Genomic DNA, 23,176 nt, shown 5'->3' on the forward strand with positions numbered 1-23,176 from the left:
TTTAAAAATGCTTTATAAGCTTTTCAAAGCCGCCCAAAGACGAAGAAAACTAAGTTACCAGCTTCCTAAATTCGTCGTTTCAAATGGACCTGCCACATGAAATAAAAAACAGTCAGAGAAGTTAAACAAACAACGAGATACATAAATTGTAAAGAAGCTACCGGATATGAATTAATTACCCCAATAACTTTAGATCTATCAGAAAAGGCCGTAAAATTATTAAAATGTCAAAAAACTAGCACGGTTCGACCATTTTGTTTAATTCGTGATGTCAAACGAGGATGTACGAATCCTTTCCTATATAAATTGTGAGAGAGGAAAGGACGGAGATAATTGCTTGGAATTTTATATGTGCTTATACTTTCCAACGGTAGTTTAAGAGAGACAGAGATGTACATATTCCTTCAAGTACTAACTTTAAAAAAGAAAAGAAAAAGTAATTATTGAATACCATTAACATGAAATTAATAATTTCATTTTAAACGAAGTAGAATTACTTTTATATTTGAATGTCCTGTGGATCTGTAAAAAGGAATGGAATTTTTCTATGAAATGGAATAAATAAATATAGTATACTAAAACAAATATAGACAATAAAATGGAACTTAAACAAAACCTAGAAACTAAAGATGTACAATAACCATAAAAATTAAATAAAAATTAGGCATATACCTAATCATAGAAAAAAAATTGATGACATAATTAAAAATGATCGCACTATAACTAAAGTAAACTTTAAATAAACAAAATGGTTTATTTATTATTGAACGGAAATATTTTTTAACAAAAATCCAGAGAGTAATGCAAATATATCATTGCCATAAAAACAGACAAAAGTATTTTACTATTTATCATTCACGATTTTAAATTTTTACCCTATTACATCAACATTCTGGAAAAATATCGTTCCAAAATGCTGCTATATTAATATACAATATCTTGTTATTTACAAGCAAACTACCAAAAAAATCATAAACTATATATATTACTTATAAATCTATGTAAGCATAAATTGGGTACATTTTTGTCAAAGTCGCGGCTAGGACGACAGAGCCAGAACGTTAAAAATCAGTCGAATGAAACTAGTAGAAACAAAGACAGTAACTAAAAGTACACGATAAAAAGTAGTAAAATCAGTCGAAACAAAAATAGTGACTGAAACAATCGATAGTAAGTAGTAGCCAATTACTAAACAGTCGATAGTTCCCAACACTAGTAATTAGCATGCTGAATATTACTTGGAATGTGAATTGGAACGAAATCCGTAATTCATAAGACCATTTTACAATTTCGGCCTCTATGGAAAAAACAAAGCCTAAAATATTAAATTTCGGTATCCTATATCTCGGAAACTATAAGAGAATATTCAATTTGGCAAAACGACTACGTAATTACCATTTCGAATATTACTTGGAATGTGAATTGGAACGAAATCCGTAATTCATAGGACTATTTTACAATTTTGACCTATATGGAAAAATAGAGCTTAAAATATTAAATTTCCATAACCTATATCTCGGAAACTATAAGAGATAATTCTATTTAGCAAATGACTATGTAATCAGCATGCCAAATATTACTTGGAATGTGAATTAGGCGCAATAACATTTTACCAAGTGACTGATTTTTATTTAAATTACCTTAATCTCAAGAATGTTTTCTAGAGTACCACCTTTCAAACAAGTTACAGTACAGCTTCATTGAATAAATATTGCTAGAGATATGGGATTGGAAACATCCATATATTAAGAAATATCAAAATCGAAAATGTCAGTCATAATTTTGTGTAAATAGTACCTAGTTATATTTAAATCAAATAATATTTGTATTTTAAGTTAATATCTAAGGATTAAATAGAATTCCCAACCGTTTATTTTTTACCAACTCTTCAACTACTCTAATATCCTTCCATCAATATTCTAGATCAGTATCATCAGTTTCATTACCTTGGTCCTAGTTAGTCAGCTACATCTACAAAAATGTTAAAAATAACATGCGCCCTATATTAGCATTTTCGTAAAACTGTGTAGCAATCAATCAAGATTTATATCCTCTTCAATCAACCAAATGATGATGTCGATAAACACATGACTATAACTATTTAATAGCCTATTTTTCGACTATAAATTGGTATGTAAACTGGGTGGACGATTCTCTTTCCTAAACACTGCATTTTTGTCAACCAACCCAAACCAAAAGATCGAATTGTCTCCTTTTCAATCAACGTCTAGTAGTGCCTTATATATATATATATATATATATATATATATATATATATATATATATATATATATATATTATCATCATAGCAATTGCCTGCAGCAGTTCTGGTCTCGGACAATATTAGTGTTATATTTTTCAGATTGATTTCTGTGGTATTGATCCATGTCAGGCTCTAATATTATCCAAGGACATACAGAAAAGTTGGTAAAATGAGCGTTGGAAAGTTGGATGTGTTTTAGTATTCGCAGTTCCTGCAGCTTTGCCTACTCGTTGCATATTCCACCTTTTTGTCCACTTTTACTATTGAAACTCCTAAGTTAGGGAGATATTTTCATCATAAATTCTCAAGATATTCTATATATTCTAGAAGCCTCAACATCGGTATTAGAGAATACAGCATTATATTAGCAACATCAAATCAGTCAAGAATTTTTAGCTTTATATTGGAAGCCATGCCTGGTTTTAAGAGCTTCTCACATAATGCATCCACAACTTTTTGAAAGAATATTTCCTAATTTGTCCAAAGAGAGGACCAATGTATAAAGTTGAAAGCAGAGCGCATATAATATTTCCACATCTAATACTTAATTCTATAAACTGGTGGAGTATGAAAATATTATCTGCATATTCGCAATTCAGTCTCGATCCTGTCAACACATCTCGGTTGCTGGAGCTGGAGTTTCTCAGGATAGCGTCTTGGGACCAATCCTGTATGGGCTCTATACTGGTGATATTCCAACAACAAAAGACCCAGCACTTGGAACATTTGCTGACGATAAAGTTATCATGGCAGAAGATCTCTGACTCAGTGGCTGTCAAGAAGATCTAAAAATCGATAGAGACTGGAAAATACAGCTTAATTGTTCCGAATCTGTTCATATATATTTTGTGCTATGACGAAATGACAAAACACTATTTATATCATTTGACGGATACCAGATTCCTCAATCGGAATCTGCTATATACCTCGGCGTACATCTTAATGTTAGATTAAATTGGTCACATCATGTCAGATAACAAGCAGAGTAGATTAGACTCAAAGTCGAACAACTGTACTGGTTATCCGGAAGATACTCTCAACTTGACCTAATATCAAATAGATTGGTTATACGATTAATTATCAATGCTTATCACTACGTAATAGACTAAGAGCAGCGCGATGACCTCAAAATCAAATGGATATGCGAAGAGATCCAAGATTTCGCCTTAAAACATGAAATAAGGTTGCTAAATCACAGCAACGCGGAAGCAATACATTAACTGGACAACACGCAGGACATCAGAAGATTGTATATTAGTATATTAGTTTTATTTTAATTTGTATTAACAACAGAACAGAACAGTAGTAATAAACTAATCTGTAAATTAAGATAGTACTAAACATATCGAATGCAAAATGTTATTATTATTATTATATAAAAAGAAAGTTCTTTAGTAACATAACACCTTGGGGCTCTGTAGTGTCTAGACTATTAACCTACAATGGTGAAATTATTATCTGGTATAAAACAACGTATAATCACCAAAATAATATGAAAAACTATTCTCTGGTATCTTTAACGGTATTTCTGACATTAGAAACCTCTAATTCGCTGGAACAATTGCAACTTGACATACAATTAAAATATTTGTTAACCAAATTAATTGGGACATATTATTAAATATCACGATTTTCAAGTGGTCACTTTGCAAAAGGACAAATTTATTAAAAGTCATGGTCATTTTTTGTAACGAATTGATTTCTTTATGTACCACGTAGATGTTTGTTACACGGTAACAAGCGCACTTAAATGGAAAAAAACTGACTATCTAAAATTGGAAACGGTTATTTTCAAAATAAATTATATGGTATAACATTTGTTTATTATATAGTTATTCGTTATCACGCGAACTTGCGTTCGTTTAATTTGTCGTTTTCTCAAACTCGCAACGTGAATACTGAAACTTCGCCGTTGCGTTCAGAAAAATCAAGTAGGCTTCGTCTAATTAACGACAATTCGTTTTATTCAAAATTGAAGTGTTTGATGTACTGTTGCAAGCGTTATGTCACTTTAGTTAGTGGTAAGTTATTTATCCGATCTATTTCTTGAATTATTATTGTTATTGCTATTAATAAACAGGTACATATTGTTATGTGTACTATTTAAGGATACCTCTATATTTAAAGGTTGACTATTCACTCAGTAATTTATAGAATAATTACAGTTTAAGAAAAATATAATTACAATGATATATGAATATAAATAAAATGGAAATGGATTTTATCACACTTACACTTACACGCTTTAAAAGTTCCTATGGTTTGGTTTCAAAATCTTATTATCTTGCATATCATCCCATAGCTATGTTGCTTCAACTTTGATGTGATTTGGAAACATTATCAATATTTAAGACGCAATCTTGGATATCTTTGTAGAATCATGAAACTCAGCTTGTTGGTTACGTAGCGTTAGTAATTAAAGGAAGAACTTTGTTTTGGAAGCGTTGAATTACTACTCTGGTTGATGTTTTGTACCTCCCTATTTACACTCGAAGTCCAAATAGGTTTTCTAATTAACTGATGCCCAATCTCTTTGATCTTAACTCTAACCTGATCTAACTAATACAGTTCTTTTATTTTAAGCCTGATGTTTTCTTATCCTTTTAGTCTCGTCTGTGTGATTCTTATCTAATGTAATTTATAGTATATAAAGGTAAATAAAATGATATTATTAAAATTCTTAGGCAGCCAGTAAATAATATTCAATATAATTGCTAAAATATGAGGTTGTGGATAAAGAAATTTCGGTCTTTTACACTTGGAGATAAGCTTTTACTCGTCAGTCATCGACTTTTTCAACGATTGACCTTAATGAGGTCCAGCTTTAACATCGAAATTTTAGAGACGAAATTAAGTTAGAGACGACACTTAGCATTCATCACCATAACCACCATACAATATTCGATGTATCGCATTCTTCTCATCTCGGAAGTAAAAAATAGTAAAGTAAAATTATGAAAACAATATTAATTAAACAAAATTTTTAAAAAAATTATGTAACGAAAAAATTATTCTGAAATGTCTCTACTTTCAAGGCATACTAACGTTTGACTGAATAAATGAATGTGGCTACCTTTATATCTACAATAACTTCAATAAATAAGTTTTACTATAAACTTATTACGTGAAACTAAGATAGGACCGATGGGTCGCCCTAGATATATATCTAGATTTAATGTATTGTAGAAACAAATTATAGTTTAATCGACAACTTTCAAGCCATTTATTAGGAAAAAGGAAAGTATCTGTTCTTTCGAAGTTTTTTCGTCTTGATCTAGTATATCCAATATATGCTCTCCATCTCTAAATAAAGACGTGAAATTAACTAATAGTTCGAAGGTAAGTTGTCGACTAAGTTCTATGACTAAACTAAGCTAATTTTATTTTCCATATATGAATTTTCTTCTTTTAATCTAGTATAATATATATATATATATATATATATATATATATATATATATATATATATATATATATATATATATCAGAATTTTCATTACTATTTAAATGATGTAATAACATTTCATTTTATCACTCAGCGAACAATAATCCTTTCCTGTAACCAGTCAGTTTAAACTCATAACTTACACTTCAAAACAATCCCCAAGAATATATTCTTCAGTTGAATTAACTCACGATAAACTACATCTTGCTGATACTGCCAAATTTATAGTAGAATCATCACTGTACATATTCCACTTTATGATAATTTTGATGATACGCTGATACTCCAACTTCTCGAGCTTAAAGTTTTTGCACTATTTTTTATATTACACAAAATGTACATGTAAAAAGTTTTAAGAAGCACTTTCTGTTTTAAAGCAATTTTTCATGATAAAACGTCATTCGACGTCTCCTATCTTGAATCGGGTGATATCCCTAGTAAGTTTTCAAGTTCAGCCAGTTTTCAAAGCATCCTCCTCCTCCAAAAAGCTTTTCCAGGAAATGTTTTCTTTATTTCGTTATCTTACGATTTACAATAAGATAGCATACTAAAAATGAACCTATAAATCAATTTACCTAAGTCTAATGTAATTTTCGATATTAAACTGTAGTTGATATCGGTGTTTTTATTACCCAAACTACTCTTATAATATCAAAAAATAGGAAACGTTTGATATACACAATTTAGAAAAGCATATTGTTTTTTTTTAATATATATTTTAAAGTGTCCTTTTACCAACTAAGAGTTTATCTGGGCTGGACCTACAGTTTAACGCAGACTCCAAACCAAGGTCCTCAGCCTACCGACTGGTGAGTAACCAACTTAGAAATCATCCCAGAAGACATCCGCTCTTACCCAGTCTGCTTACTGCCGTGATTGAGATCATTTTTCTTGTCAGATTTCGCTCTCTTGCCTAAGACAATCACAAATATCAAACAATCACAAACATAAATTTACGACCATGCCCCAGCAGGATTCGAACCCGCGACTATCGCAACAGTAGGTGGGCCGTCGTGTCGCCTTTCCAACATGCTTCACATAACATACGTACCGACTGTCACTGACAAAAACAAGAGAATTACTAGGACACATGAGGACAGACTCCATTCTTATGACAATATCGAACTAAAACAATTATTGGATAACACCAGAACAGCATACAGGCTCAAAAGAATCAAACCATTTGATCTAGTGTAGTGTAGCGAGGTGCATTGGTAGAAAGACAGCAGTATTATTACATAACATTATTACACCAGAGACCAAGATAAGGCCAATGAGTATTCCTAGATACAGATATCTGGAATTAAATTATTGTGAAAACAAATTATAGGATAATCGACTACAAAAATATACATAAGCGGCATTTATAGTCGTTGTTTGACAGTAACGATATCATATTTTCCTGTATTTTTAAAAATATCATAAATATCATTACACTAGATACGAGACTTACACGACAAGACTTATTACATGAAACTAAGATAGGACCGATGGGTCGCCCTAGATATATATCTAGATTTAATTTATTGTAGAAACAAATTATAGCTTAATCGACAACGACTAGTAACAATGTAATACATTTTATTGACAAACAAACTAACATAACATATGGCTGGCCCTATATATGTGGATCAGATTTTATTGTTACGCAAATTTCTATCAATTTATTGATAAATTCGCCTTTCACTCGAATGATTCTTCAAGCGTTTCAAACATTGACCTATATATGGCGATTTTGTAAAATATTTCTGCTCTTCAGTTTCGAAGATTAATTGTTCAACATCGTCATTATTGCTAGACATCAAATTTGTAAGTGAAATTCACACATTTCCCTTGTTTTAGTTCTATCACAGGTTAGCACACATGTTTGAAACTACACATATATATTGTAACAATTATAACTAGCAGATTGTAGTAAAAACGAAAGTCGTAATTGCCTCAATTAAGTCGTTTATTGATAAAATAATTATGAACAGCGCTAATGAGTAAAATACCAACACAAAAAAACGTGTTATTAGTGGTTGAAGATAGTTAGTTTTGTTCGATAGCTCATTGCAAGTAAAAGTTAGTATTCGATGGTCTGCCACTAAAGATCGCACTTAAACAAAAGTAGGTCGATCATAAACAAAACGAAAATGCTTCAGTTATAATTTCGGTTTCCGACATATAATTGTAAAATAATTTACATATTTCTGGTAGCTGTTAGGTGATTTTTTTTCGATATTAACCAACTCAAGCGTGTATAGAAAGGTCGTAAACACCCGACAGGGTTTTCAAGCGCGTGTGAAATTAATAAAAACAGTTATTGCAGTTATCTGGTTCCTTTGATAGATCGATCAGGTGAGTTAAGCATATATATTGATTTTTTATTTTCTCATTTAACTAAATATGATATATATTTATTTGCCAATTAATTTCAAATATTTTGAATTAAAAATTTTTCATATTTTCTGGCATAATAAACGGGCATATCTTTTGAAAATAATTGAATTTTGATTATATTTATACAAACTGATATGAATTTTTGTTTACTTACTTTCTCACCCCATCAAGCACTCATTATTTAGCATCCTCTGCATTGATACAGTTCTTTTAACATTTTGTTAAGCTTCTTTAAGCTGTTTTTTCAAGCTTCAATCACGATATTTTTTAGAGCTTACTTATATTTCCGACAGAAATCATCTTCAAACATCATTTTTCATACACGAGTGATGTGTAGTGAAGTTTATCAACGATCTAATTTGCTTTTGACCTGTAACAATCATAAATGTCATCATCAGATATGGTCGGCTGTATGCAGGCACAAAAATCATGGAGTTTTGAATATATTATTGCATATACGCGGTGTACTAGTACATGATTATGGAGGGATATATGCGGTACCAATGTTATTATCAGTTGTTTCAACTACCTTTCTGATAACAGCATCCGGCAAATATATGTAGCCTTCACAAAAAAGATTTGCTTGATTAAATTTGAAGTGGCTATCGTTTGCGAGGAGTTCAAGATTGTCGTATTCACCTTTCACTTTCATTACCCGCAATTACTAACTTCGAAAATGCCTTGATTTATTTTCATTTCAACAGCTGTATTGTATTGCAAGGTGTTCATAATATTTTGTCTATCCCCTGTATATATAATAAAGAATTAAAATACTAGCTGTCACTATGAATAATTGATTTTAAATCGAGCTAACCTAATAATAATGATGAATATATATCCATGATAATGAATTTCGTTGATAAATAAAAAATCTTCCTCCCCTAAGAATGATTTTTCGTCTATATCAGTCACTTAATATACACTAATAATACATATTTCCATGAAAACATATTCACTACTTTTCTCAGATTCACCGTATCACTCAAAATTTGTATACATAAAGATTCGGAGTTAGATAAGATTACTAGGTTCATTATCTACTGATATAGACTTATATACGTACAAATATGAAATGTTATCAGTCAAACTAAAATGTATCGCTCCCAAATGAAATCGGAGCAGTAAAAATGGTTAAATCTTCATTGTTATTTGTTCATTTTCAGTATGAATTTTACCAAGGACAGGATGTTCCAAGTTATCTGGTATCTGGGTATTTTTTCGGGTATAGTTTGCGAGGCGAGCGACCCCAAGGAAATGTACGTGAAATGTCCGGATTATTGTGACTGTGACGTTTTCGAAAAGTTTAATCGGGCCACTTGTCAAGATCAAAAGTTGGTGGACCTGGAGTTGGGAGTACCGAAGGAAGCCCAGATCTTGGACATAAGTTGGAACTACATCAAAGAATTGAAGGACAAAACATTTGTGGTGAGTGCGTTTTTATATTCAATATTATTAATATTATCTTAGAAATATATTATTATACTTATGTATATTACATGTAATATATAATGTTTTAATAAGTACCAAGTGACTGTGATTGTTCATCTGTTTTTTTTTTTCACTTATCTCAATTAGTCATTGTATTGCAATAAATTTACTTTCTATTCAGTATTTTACTTAATGGGAATTATGATGGGTTTTTGTTTTTATCAAATTAATTAATTTTCTTATTTTAACCTAATATATTACCTTCTTAGTGATGATGTTTTGTATATCGCCATGATGCCACTTGGTCAACATTAAATGTTGTATATATATATATATATATATATATATATATATATATATATATTTAATGTATGTTCGCCGATTTCTCTGTTAATTATGGACCGATTTTCGAGATTATTTTTTTATTCGAAAGAATGCACTTCTGAGGTGGTCCCATTGAAGCCACATCAGGATATGATGGGGGGAAGGGGAAAAATCGAGAGAAACGCTCAAATTTCAAAGGCACGTACAAAATTTTCACATATTTTTTATCTAAAATAATCAGATATTTGTGTATAACATCATTGCTGAGCTGATGCGACAGAAAATCGGAGGTCGTTCAGTGCATAAGCCATTCAGTTTGCTTTTCAAGCATCATATAGCATATAAGACTTCGTAGAAATATTGTAGATAACTACTTCTATGGTGTAGTGCTTAAAGTTTCTAAATCCCAAACGTAGGTCGTCATCAGCATCAATGCATCAACGCAAATTGTATCTCCATCATTCAAATTAGAGCCGAAAACTAAATTAAAAAAAGGAAAATTAAATCCTACTAGTAATGAAAATAGGACAAGTTCAGATTAATAATAGAGAAACAAATTAGCTTCAACCAAGCAACAACAACAACAACAACAGACTGAAAATCATAGACGATTTTGATTTAAAAAAATCGCGAAATTTAGCAGAACAGAAAGAACGTATCCAAACGCTTCAAACAAAACAAAAACTTAACAAAACCACCAAGTAGACGAAACAAAAGATTAAGGAATATAAACAGAACTGCATGAAAAATCGTGAAAGTGAAGAAAATCCAGCAAATTTCGAGTGGTAGTGTAATATAGTAATTAAACTTTCTAATATCAAAACCAACAAAATCAAAATATTCGAAATAATAAATTAAAGGCATATAACATAATTTTTAGTTATCATTGTTAGTTATCTTTTAAATGAATCTACTGTAGATTATCTCTATTTAAGTTAGTTTAGTTATTTCAACTGATTGTGGAAGTTATCCTATAGTACATATACTTCTTCTCGCTAGACCTAAACCAAGACGAGAGCTAGACCTGACATATAATAATTCCACAAAGTGTATAATTTTCTTTTACCATCTACGATTAGGATGAGAATTTATTAGTTGTTAATGAATTATTGTTACTAGTTATTATCAACCAACCTACAATTTGTTTTTAAAATTGCTTATGAGCTAGGTATATATGTAGAGGATGCCATGATACTATATCCACTTCACTGTACTACTATATCAAGTTGCTTGATTATAGCATTATTCTCCCCCATGTCTCCCATATACAGATATGTATGTTATGTACGAATATTGAGATGTTTTTTCAATTAACCAATATATTTCTTTATATTTCGGTTCCAGTTCTTTTCTCTTATTTTTAATATGCATCTTCCAACGATATTTTGCATCGAAGTTAATCCCAAAGTACAAATGAATCAATACGTGTAACTATTTTCTAATTAGTTGTGACTTTTAGCAATCCATTGTCACTAGAATATGTGCATGTGTTTAGGATAAAAAAATATTTTTTTATATAAACTAGGCCTATTTTCATTAAGCTCTACTGCTGGCTTCTTGAAATAGGGATTCTTGAACCGATTTTGGAGGCTATAATCGCTTTTTATATCCCCATGAACTGATAACTGGCTTCAACTTAATTTATAGATATTTTCTAGATATGTCTGTTACCTTTTAGATACACCTCGTATACCTATATTGTTATCATCGATTTTTTGTAATAAAGAGCAAGTTACGTGCTTTTGATAATGAATGTGCATTTGATAAGAATATTTATGAGGAATTTTTGTGATTAAGTCAAGAAATGTGTAGAAAATTACTCATTTCCAGCACGAAAAATATAAAATGGAATGAGGATTATTTCGACAAAAATACATGTCTAAATATATTTTACTGCATATATTATATGTGATTTCATTTATTTACATTAAAATTTTCACTGGAGAGCCTTAAAAAGTCCCATTCTTGTACCAAAACAGTCGCTAATTGCTTCAATGTTGTCGGAGATGTAAATATACGTCTCATTTTCTGGATGAACTCCTTAAAATAAGAAAGCAAGCTGCAGCATACAACAAGATGTATAATTGCACGGCATTGATATTATTTTGTCAATACCCTGTATCAGTAACCATCCTAAAATAAGCAATATTTCAAACAAAAACATCTCAAATGATATAAACAATACCGTGAGCTTTATTTATTTCTCTACGAAGTTGGGAGTCACATATTAATCATTCTAATTCGTTACATAAAATTTCTTCTTATTAATTGCAAAACAGAGAGTACTGGTAGCTAAATAATATTTAAATTAATAATCTAATTATGTATTTTTAGGAACAACGACTGACTGAACTGAAATTGCTTAACATATCACACAACAAGCTGTCGCACATACATTTCAACGCTTTCGAAGGCATGTCACAACTGAAAACCTTGGATTTGTCCTACAATGCAATCGAGTACTTCTTGGAGAATTGGTTCGTCAGTTTATCGTCGCTAGAGGAACTTTATTTGAGGGGAAACAACCTAAAATCCATCAACAAACAACCGCTGATAAGCATCAAAACTTTGCGGGTAAACAGAATTAATATACGTAAACAAAAATAAATAAATGATCGTTCAGGTTATTTTAGATGCTGGATTTAAGTAGTTGTCGCATCATTCATTTAAATAACGACCTGTTCTCTAGGGTTCCTAATTTGTGGTACTTGGATATATCGGACAACTACTTGACGAACTTGAGAGTCGATATCATCACACCTTTGAGGAACTTGACCAAGTTCAAAGTGGAGAACAACCAATTCGCTTGTAGGGATCGAAGTTTTTCCCAAATTAGAAAGTACACCGCTGAAAATAATATATCTTACGTGGACCCGTGTACTATTCATACGAAGGCTGAGTTTGAGATCAACGACAAGCCGATGAAGTTCCAGAAAATGATGGTGACCGACGAGGCGTTCGAGAAGCCTACCACTGAAAATATTGAGAAAAATCGTTGGTTAAAAATCAATCCAATAGATATTGCAATAAATAGTACCTCAACAAATACAACTGAAAGTACTGAAAACAATGAACCTCCGAAAAGTTTGTTCAGGTATATTTTAGACACGTCACCCTGGTTGCTTATTTCTTTAGCATTTTTTTATGGATTTTGTATAGGTATGTACAACATTTATTTATATTCGGGGAAAAGTAATTTCGCTCTTTTTTAAGCGAACTTGTTCATTTAGTTTTCTTAACACTAGTCAATGATATATAGTCTATTCAAAGTGTTTTTGTGCGTATATCTTCAAGATATTTAATATATTGCCTGCCGATATATCTAAATTCGTTTTAGAATCAGACAATTTTTTCATATAATCAGACATAATGTGAGTTTCACGAGAGTCTGTGAAAATAGTCCGGTTATCAGACGTCTACAAAATTCTTGAAAGCAATAGTGATAAGAGGCTATAACTCTAACCTATAAACTATTGTGCCTGTATAATTAATTGTAGTTTTTAGATGTAATATAATTATAACATTATATCTAATGGATAAATGGATCTAATGGATATATTATCGCAGAATTTAAACAAATAATTAATTATACTGATGTTGTATCAGTTGATAGTGTAGGGTTGTTTTATTCTATTTACATTGAACTCTCTCATGCCACCTATGAGTTGAAGTTCTAGGCGCGTTATTTAAAAGAATGGTATTCCTTGTAGGTCTAATACATCTAATTAACAATTGTGTATCCTAGTAATGTATATTACTTTCTTTATGGAAGATATTTAAATATTTACGTTTATGCTATGAAATATTTAATAATAATATTATAATAATTATTTAAAAAATCAAACCGATGCTATAACCTGATATAATGAGTAATTTTCTCTTATATAACTTCAGATATAGCTTAGAAGAATTGAAAATTAACATTTCTAGGTTTATGATATAGGAAGTTTGATGTCTTAAAAAGTATGAATATAAATTGTTTTGTGAATAACTATTTACGGAGTCATTGGATATTACAAAGTATTGAAGTAGCAAAAAAAGTTACAGTATTTGATCAGAAAAATTGGTACTATACAACGTAGGACAGAAGTCCCGTCCAAAAGTTTGGCTCTCATAAAAAGTTTATTTGGTCTTTGTATTTTTCATGACATCCTGCAACATTTGAGGTTGAATCTCTTCAATTTTGTGATGAATAATGTCTTTAAGATGTTGAATCCTTTGGAGCTTATTCACATAAACATTTGATTTTAAAAAGCCCTATAAGAAAATGTCTGGTTCTGTTAAATTCGGAGATCTGGCTGTCCATACTAAATCGCCACTTCGCATAATTAGTTTTCGTGGAGAAACGTCATTCAATAATTAAATTGTTGAAACCACATGTCCTCTAGTCCTTACTTTTCCAACCATGTCTTGATACCCTTCAGGAGTAATAGTAACTGCAACACCTTGGTCATTTTCAAAAAAATAAGGACCAATGATGTTTCCAGCATGAATACGATACCATAGAGTTGTTTTTGGTGAATGCAATGATGTTTCATGAATTAATTGGGGATGCTGGATTAATTGTGGTTCCGTGAGGCACCGGACGCTTAGAATATTTTTGAGGCAATTTCCGCTGAGTGACAATAATGGAACGATTATTTTCAATAAATATTGTCATTATTTCTGTTCGTTCTTGTAGCGTATATTTATTCATAACAAAATTTAGACGTCTACATAATACAACTGTTAAAGTGAAACTGAGGTAAACGTCACATAATCAAGATGGCGTGCAATCAAAATAGTAGCGACTTTTGCCCCAACTTATATATATTAATGAAAATATTTTCCAATAATTTGTACAACTTTTCCCGATCTTTCAGGCAACATAGCGATACCGTGCGGAAAAAATGTTGTTGGTTTAGTCAACTTTTCATGTTTTTAACTTTTCGTTCGAGCTGTAACCTCTTATAATGTGTGACTAAGCATTGTAATGTAAGAAAATTACTTTACTTACTTTGCGAAATTACTTATTATATAAAAATACAGTGAATGAATATGAGAAATGATTAATTTTAATCATTTCTCTTATTCGTTATCTTATATTAAAGATTGCATTGTTATAAAGATCGTTAAATAAGCAAATACTTTAAATATATTCCCTAAAATAAATATTTACAGTTAATACGTCAAAATATTATCAATAATAATTTACTGATAATATATGTTTATGCAAAAATGAAAGGAAAATATCTTAAAATTTCACTATATCAATATTTTACAATAATTTTACTATTTCAATGTTTTATAGTCGTACTTAAAAAAACGTAGTTGAAATTGCTCTTACAAAAAATTTTATGAGTCCCATAAAAGCGATATCACATTCTGTAGAAATATATTTTATGAAAATGGGTATGCTAACATTGCAAATACAAAATAAAAACATGGGTCAGCCAACAAGTAATTTCGTTTTTAATTTTAATACTGTTCTCCACTCATTTTGGTCGATGATCCTTTGCCACTTTTCTGGTAAAATCATAGTTCCATAACTGTAGAACTCTAGAGACTTCTGGGCGTACTAGGAAAGATTCCTTTTAATCATCTTTTGAAACCACGTTTGCGGAATTAATAGAGTTTTGTAAAGTCCGGTACAAATAGTAATCGGACAGCGAGTTTTCCCAGCCATTCCCTTTCAATTGTTCACTAAAAATGTGGTCTAGCGTTGATGTAATAGAAGACAAAATATTTCCTTTCTTCATCATCTTTAATCATTCTTTGAAAATAATGATGGATTTTGTTTAATGACAGCAGATATATTTAAATGGAAAGTCGCTATATATATACATATATATATATATATATATATATATATATATATATATATATATATATATATATATATATATATATATATATGTATATATAATATTCTTCTTTTCTTATTTATTCGAATCTTTGATCTTGGCCTTCTATGACTTTCGTTTATCTACTGCTTTCTACTTTGTCTTATGACCCACCAAGAACTCATGAGAAACTCAAATTCTATGAAACTATTTTATAACTGTTATTATTCTTTGAAATATTTATTTAACTTTTGATGGAGAAATTAACATAATTATTACTTGCAATATTCGTTTAGTCATTTGTTCAGAAATGCGTTTACTAATGAAACCTGAAAAGAATCAGAAGTTAATACCACTAAAGATTACCAAAAAATCTTAATACCTTTTAAAATGATTTATAGTACTACTATAACTCCAGAACCATATATGTTAGTATCAATTCTTGTATGGTCTGTTTATAGGTGAACTGTACATGTACAGATTTACTTTCATTAAAAAAAAAACTAATCAACGTGATCATACAGTTTTTAATAGTTTTTTAACCCAAATTTGGCATATATATTTTGTCACCGCTCTGACGATTACTCCTAGTTCCTAGATTTGGGCGTATTTAGTTTTATTTTATTTCTAGCCCATGTTAAACAAAAATTGTAGGCCTAAATATTCTTTCTTGATATAAACTTTAACCGTGCCAATTTCACTCCTCCACGTGATCCCGTTTTTTTAAATAAGTTAGTCAAAATTTTTGTTTAACCGATTGATTCATTCAAGGTTTTTTGTACATACATCATCAAGATGCTTAATGTACCGTTGGCCGCAATTTGTAAATTCATTTCAGAATCAGACAATATTTTCTTTCTCATTTTGGTCTAACTAAAAAAAGACACAATGCTGTCTGATTAGTTCGAATGAGCCTGTCAAAGTCATCCGGTGGTCAGACGTATGCAAAATTCTTGAAAGTAATAGTGATATCGTAAGTTTATAACTCTAACAAATAAACTCTTGTGGCTGTACAATTAACTGTAGTTTTTTGATGCACTATAATGTTAAAATAAATTATATTTGATAACATATTTGTTCAATCATTTTATTTAGATTTGAATTTTGTTGGATATCAAAACCCAACTGAATTAAAACTCAGTGTTAATGCGGCAACAATGTGACGTTTTTACGTCACAAATTTATATTAAATATGTATAAAATAACTTTGAATAGACGATAGAAGCTTTACCCAAAATAAGAATTATCAACTTTACCAATAGCACCCTGTATATTAGACTATATTATTTTTTTAGGGGTCATACTAATGTGCGCAATAAATCTAATAATGAGGAAACCATGGCTTCAGAACAGAACGAGAAATGTTTCAGAGAGCCGTTACTCGGACCTAGAATACCCCAACATGACAGGCGGAGCAAGTACAACGTTTTCGAGACAAAGCAAGGCAAATCGCTTCTCCCGGATCATAGGTATCGATAAATACGTACGCCAAGAAGTCGCTAATGACTCCAGTGACGACGAACTCATGATGAACGAGTTCATTTCCAACTCAACACCAATGCAACCAAGGAAAGATTACGAGTGAACATTGCCAAAATTTAGTCCTTAATAAGATTTACTAAATGTGATATATAGATAAGGGATTATTTATTATAGACAAATGTTGTATTTATATATTATTGAATGTGTTCAATATGATTAGATGAAAATAAAATAAGTTAAATATATGTCGAATTACCGAAAATTGTTTTCATCTAGGAAACCTATTCGTAGTATATATGTTTGTAAAGAAATGTGCACTATCTATTTTTTCTTCGTTTATTATTCGAAATATATTTCCATCATTCAAGTTCCATTAATTTTCCCCATCCTATTCTGAAATCTTCTTTATAAACACAGTTATAATAATCAGAAATTACTAAGACAATGAAATAATCTCTTCTGACTTCAAAATCTCATTCCCCTTGGACACAAAGCCTTTAAGTCATAAATTTTCCCAGTAATACTGTTAAATTCGATTTTTTTTACATTTCTCTACATAAAATAACAGTTCTTCATTTAGTATCATTGAGTTATTCAATGTATAACATGATGAACATAAAAGGTTTAAAGTTGCGTTTCGACATGTATTACTTTTATTCATTTGAAAAAAATTGATGACGAAGCCTATCAAATACTTTTAGAAAGTTTGGTGATACTAGCATGAACTGCTACAACGAAGTGATGAATTTGACGTTCTTTACAAGCAACAGCTTTTTCCGGATCATAGGTTTCGATAAATATGTACGCCCGGAGATTGCTAATTACTCCGATGATGACGAACTCATGATGAACGGGTTTATTTCCAACGCAATACCAAAACAACCAAGAAAAGATTACGAGTGAACATTCCCAAAATTTAGTCCTTAATAAGATTTACCAAATGCGATATATAGATAAGGGATTATTTATTATAGACAAATGTTGTATTTATATATTATTAAATGTGTTCAATATGATTAGATGAAAATAAAATAAGTTAAATATATGTCGAATTACCAAAAATTGTTTTCATCTAGGAAACCTATTCGTAGTATATATGTTTGTAAAGAAATGTGAACTAATTTTGAAGTTTTTTTGTAAATAAATATCTATTTTTTCTTCGTTTATTATTCGAAATATATTTCCATCATAAGTTCCATTAATTTTCCCCATCCTGTTCTGAAATCTTGTTTATAAATAACAGTCATAATAATCAAAAAAATACTAAGACAATGAAATAATCTCTTCTGACTTCAAAATCTTATTCCCCTTGAACACAAAGCCTTTAAGTCATTAATTTTCGCAGTAATACTGTTAAATTCGACTTTTTTTTTACATTTCTCTACATAAAATAACAGTTCTTCATTTAGTATCATTGAGTTATTCAGTGTATAACATGATGAACATAAAAGGTTTAAAGTTGCGTTTCGACATGTATTACTTTTATTCATTTGAAAAAAATTGATGACGAAGCCTATCAAATACTTTTAGAAAGTTTGGTGATACTAGCATGAACTGCTACAACGAAGTGCTGAATTTGACGTTCTTTACAAGCAACAGCTTTTTCCGGATCATAGGTTTCGATAAATATGTACGCCCGGAGATTGCTAATTACTCCGATGATGACGAACTCATGATGAACGGGTTCTGTCTGAAACACTGTCCGAAAATACTCATTATCTTGTTGAAAAAAACCGAGTTGTCGAGGAATCCCGGCTTCTTAATACTGACTGACTCATAAAAATTATAAATGGTATTAATGAAAGTAATGTTACATGTCAACTTAATAAAACGAATTCTATATTTTGCTGATCTGTTATATGATATTCATATGTGTAGTTTAACTATTACATCCTATACTTTTAAAATGAAGGAATATTGAACATTTATAATCGATTCTGAACTTGTATCCCATTTAAGCCAGGCTGACCACATTCGAGGGAGAGCGTACTCTACAAAAACTTCTTGGTCGTAACTGTACTCTATTAATATTGTACAAGTAATTTTCAAGTTACATCAGATGCTAAAGCCAAGATTACGATGTAACTTTATTGAATATTACCAACTATGACGGTTAGTTTAAGGTAAACTTTATTACAATAATATAACGATACAAAAACTAAAATTACAGTATGTCCAGTGGAAATTTCTCTCAGTAAATATATATGTAATGTTCATGATTTTCTACTCATTTTTTCGTCTTCGTTGCAACCGTACGCCATTTAAACCATGCTGCATCCATCTAAAGAAGAGATAGTCAAATGACCCTACATCTGGTGAATAAGCTGAGTGTTACAGGAATTCTCAATCCAACTGCAATCTTGTATTAGCATTGTCATAAAATGCTGTCTTCACAGCTGTCAGAAAGCATTTGCAGAGACATCTCCAGATCAAACAACAAAAGTAACGAATTTCCAAAATGTAATTTTAAGTGTAATAACTCAATAATTCTGAAAATATATATAATAGACAAACACTATCAGTGAACCAGTAAATGTCAGTCCATTCACAGGAGCAGGACAGAAACGATATAATGGGGGCACTCTCTTGTCAGTAAAGTGCGTTAGAAAGGTAAGCATTTTTACTGTTAATGCAGTTAATGAGATATGCAACTCATTGAGGGATGGAAAGCATCTCTTCATATACTGTAAATGGTGTAAACATATCCATTGAGGAGGTCTAATTTAACTTCCAGACATTGCATTTAAAACTATATTATAAAATCAAGGAAGACTTATTTTAATTGGTATATTTAAATGAAACATGGATATACTAGAATGGGATATTGGGTCAGTCATGAAAAGATGATGATAAGAATAGTGTTGAGAAAATAAAGGTTGATGGAAAAATGTAAACAGTGGAATAAAAATTGTGTTGGTCAAAACATTTATTTATTATTCATTGCATCATTCTTCCTGCTGAAAACAGGAATGGTTAATAACACCTTCGCTTTAGATGAACTCTGACTGAATTTTTTTATTACACACTAATTATTCACTAAAATGAAACTTTCTGAATGTGCGATTATGAATTCAATGCTGAATTCCAAGACCGAATGATGATAGAGGAAAAAGCGAAAGGTGAGTATATAATTAATATATGATAATTGTGAGAAATCGTTATGTGAAGGTGTGAGCGTGAAAGATTTATGTTTTATAGATATGTGTGTAACTATTCAGAATATACAAAAGCATTTGGTTAAAATGTATGAATGAGAGAAAAACTACAAACTAGATGGACCAGTATGCCAAAGGCATTAGTAAGATTGCAGTGATTAAATCTAGTTTTATCAAGAAAAATGTTCACAGGCAGTAACAGAACAAGAAGGAGAAATATAGTGATATCAAAATTACTTAAAAAGGAAGTACTGCTCTGAAGAAAATAAAAAACTAAATCTTAAAAGGTAAATATACTCTTTAATAAAAGTAAAATACATTATTAATAATGTTAATTAGGTAAATTAGGTATTAAAAGGCGTCTAGAAGCCTTCATATAGGAAGTTTTTTCAGATAGGTGGTGTTAAAAAGAGTTAGATATAAATATAATAAAATACAACCACAACCTACAAAATACTATAACTGTATAACTAATTATAGTTTAAGTTTTTCGATAATATATACATGAGATGTACTATAATGTTAAAAATAAATTACGTTACATAACATTTTGTTTCCTTATTTTATTTAGATTAGAATTTGATTATTTCAGAGCTAAAATAAACAGAAACTTAAAGTTAATGCGGCAACATTGCTTTGACGTCATGAATTTAGGTGACGTGAGATCACTGTTTTACTGACTCTAAAAATATAATTTGCATTAGATTTTACGTTTAGTTCTAGACATCTTCGAAAAATCCCTTATATTAAGATTAGACTTATTAACTATTTAACAAAAGAATGGGCTAATAACAGAATTGCAATTTATATGGATAGATCGTAAGAAAATATTCCAATATTTTATAGTAGATATTTTGAAACGGTCCAATAACGCTATGTAATACTTGCTGCTGATGGTCCTTCATTTTTCAAGGTAGTCAATAAAAAACACTCCATACGCATCCCAAAATACAGACACCATAACCTTGTCAGCCGACTGTTGCGTTTTCCCACGCTTTGGAGCGGGTTCATCGTGTGCAGTCCACTCGGATGACTGTCGATTGGACTTTGGAGTGAAATGATCGAGCCATGTTTCATCCATTGTTACATATCGACGCAAAAACTCGGGTTTATTACGCTTGATCATCTTCAAACACTGCTCCGAATCATCAACTCGTCGTTGTTTTTGGTCAAAAGTGAGCTCGCGCGGCACCCACTTTGTACAGAGCTTTCTCATACCCAAATATCCGTGAATGATATGATGTAGACGTTCAATTAATATCTTTAGAGTGTCTGCTATATCATTTATTTTTAATTTACGGCCATTCAAAATCATTTTGTGGATTTTTTTAAAGTTTTTTTTTAAGTTTAAGAAAGATCCCTTATATTAAGATTAGATTTATCAACTATTTAACAAAAGAATGGGCTAATAACAGAATTGCAATTTATATGGATAGATCGTAAGAAAATATTCCAATATTTTATAGTAGATATTTTGAAACGGTCCAATAACGCTATGTAATACTTGCTGCTGATAGTCCTTCATTTTTCAAGGTAGTCGATAAAAAACACTCCATGCGCATCCCAAAATACAGACGCCATAACCTTGTCAGCCGACTGTTGCGTCTTCCCACGATTTGGAGCGGGTTCATCGTGTGCAGTCCACTCGGATGACTCTCGATTGGACTTTAGAGTGAAATGATCGAGCCATGTTTCATCCATTGTTACATATCGACGCAAAAACTCGGGTTTATTACGCTTGATCATCTTCAAACACTGCTCCGAATCATCAACTCGTCGTTGTTTTTGGTCAAAAGTGAGCTCGCGCGGCACCTACTTTGTACAGAGCTTTCTCATACCCAAATATCCGTGAATGATATGATGTACGCGTTCAGTTAATATCTTTAGAGTGTCTACTATTTCATTAAATTTCAATTTACGGTCATTCAAAATCATTTTGTGGATTTTTTTGAAGTTTTTTTTTAAGTTTAAGAAAGATCTCTTATATTAAGATTAGATTTATCAACTATTTAACAAAAGAATGGGCTAATAACAGAATTGCAATTTACACCGATAGAGCGTAAGAAAATATTCCAATATTTTATTGTAGATATTTTGAAATGGTCCAATAACGTTGTGTAATAATTGCTGTTGATGGTCCTTCGTTTTTCAAGGTAGTCAATGAAAATTATTCCACGCGCATCCCAAAATACTGACGCCATAATCTTGCCACTGTTGCGTTTTCCCATGATTTGGAACGGGTTCATCGATTGCAGTCCACTCGGATGACTGTCGATTGGACTTTAAAGTGAAATGATGGAGCCATGTTTCATCCGTTGTCACATATCGATGCAGAAACTCGGGTTAATTACGCTTGATCATCTTCAAACACTGCTCCGAATCATCAACTCATCGTTGTTTTTGGTCAAAAGTTAGCTCGCGCGGCACCCACTTTGTACAGAGCTTTCTCATACCTAAATATCCGTGAATGATATGATGTACACGTTCAATTAATATCTTTAGAGTGTCTGCTATTTCATTAAATTTTAATTTACGGTCATTTAAAATAATTTTGTGGATTTTTTTAAAGTTTTTTTTTAAGTTTAAGAAAGATCCCTTATATTAAGATTAGATTTATCAACTATTTAACAAAAGAATGGGCTAATAACAGAATTGCAATTTACACCGATAGAGCGTAAGAAAATATTCCAATATTTTATTGTAGATATTTTAAAACAGACATAGCGAATCCATTGTTTCAGGTCGAATTAAAGAACGCGCAAACACCAAAAACTATTTAAACTTAGACACGGTAGCCCGAACAGCTATTCCGTTTTATTTTCCACACGATATAAACCGCTCCACATCCAACGTTTTGCAACTTAATACGACGGCA

The 23,176-nt window shown here is 30.9% G+C and overlaps 1 protein-coding gene across 2 annotated transcripts; it reads left to right on the forward strand.

Annotated features, from left to right (window-relative positions):
• Nucleotides 1-4,149: 4,149 nt before the first annotated feature.
• On the forward strand, nt 4,150-17,391 carry LOC143204984 (uncharacterized). Of its 2 annotated transcripts, none has more exons than XM_076417943.1 (5): nt 4,150-4,284; nt 9,254-9,515; nt 12,177-12,416; nt 12,476-13,001; nt 16,960-17,391. In XM_076417943.1, the coding sequence occupies exons 2-5, from the start codon at nt 9,255-9,257 to the stop codon at nt 17,247-17,249; spliced, it is 1,317 nt and encodes a 438-aa protein (XP_076274058.1). In that variant the 5' UTR covers nt 4,150-4,284; nt 9,254; the 3' UTR covers nt 17,250-17,391. The 2 variants fall into 2 exon arrangements, with proteins under 2 accessions (XP_076274058.1, XP_076274057.1); XM_076417942.1 differs by lacking the exon at nt 4,150-4,284 and adding an exon at nt 7,720-8,048.
• The last annotated feature ends 5,785 nt before the right edge of the window (nt 17,392-23,176 follow it).

Source organism: Rhynchophorus ferrugineus, unplaced genomic scaffold (genome assembly GCF_030347505.1).
Source record: "Rhynchophorus ferrugineus isolate W39M unplaced genomic scaffold, kcgeb_rfMv2 rfM11, whole genome shotgun sequence".
In the NCBI taxonomy this organism is placed as follows: Eukaryota; Metazoa; Arthropoda; class Insecta; order Coleoptera; family Curculionidae; genus Rhynchophorus; species Rhynchophorus ferrugineus.

Excerpts from the sequence above, each read along its gene's own strand:
- LOC143204984 (XM_076417943.1), top strand. The coding sequence starts at position 9,255 with ATGAATTTTACCAAGGACAGGATGTTCCAAGTTATCTGGTATCTGGGT. Across the intron at positions 9,516-12,176 it reads TGAAGGACAAAACATTTGTG|GAACAACGACTGACTGAACT; the intron begins GTGAGTGCGTTT and ends ATGTATTTTTAG. Across the intron at positions 12,417-12,475 it reads TAAGCATCAAAACTTTGCGG|ATGCTGGATTTAAGTAGTTG; the intron begins GTAAACAGAATT and ends AGGTTATTTTAG.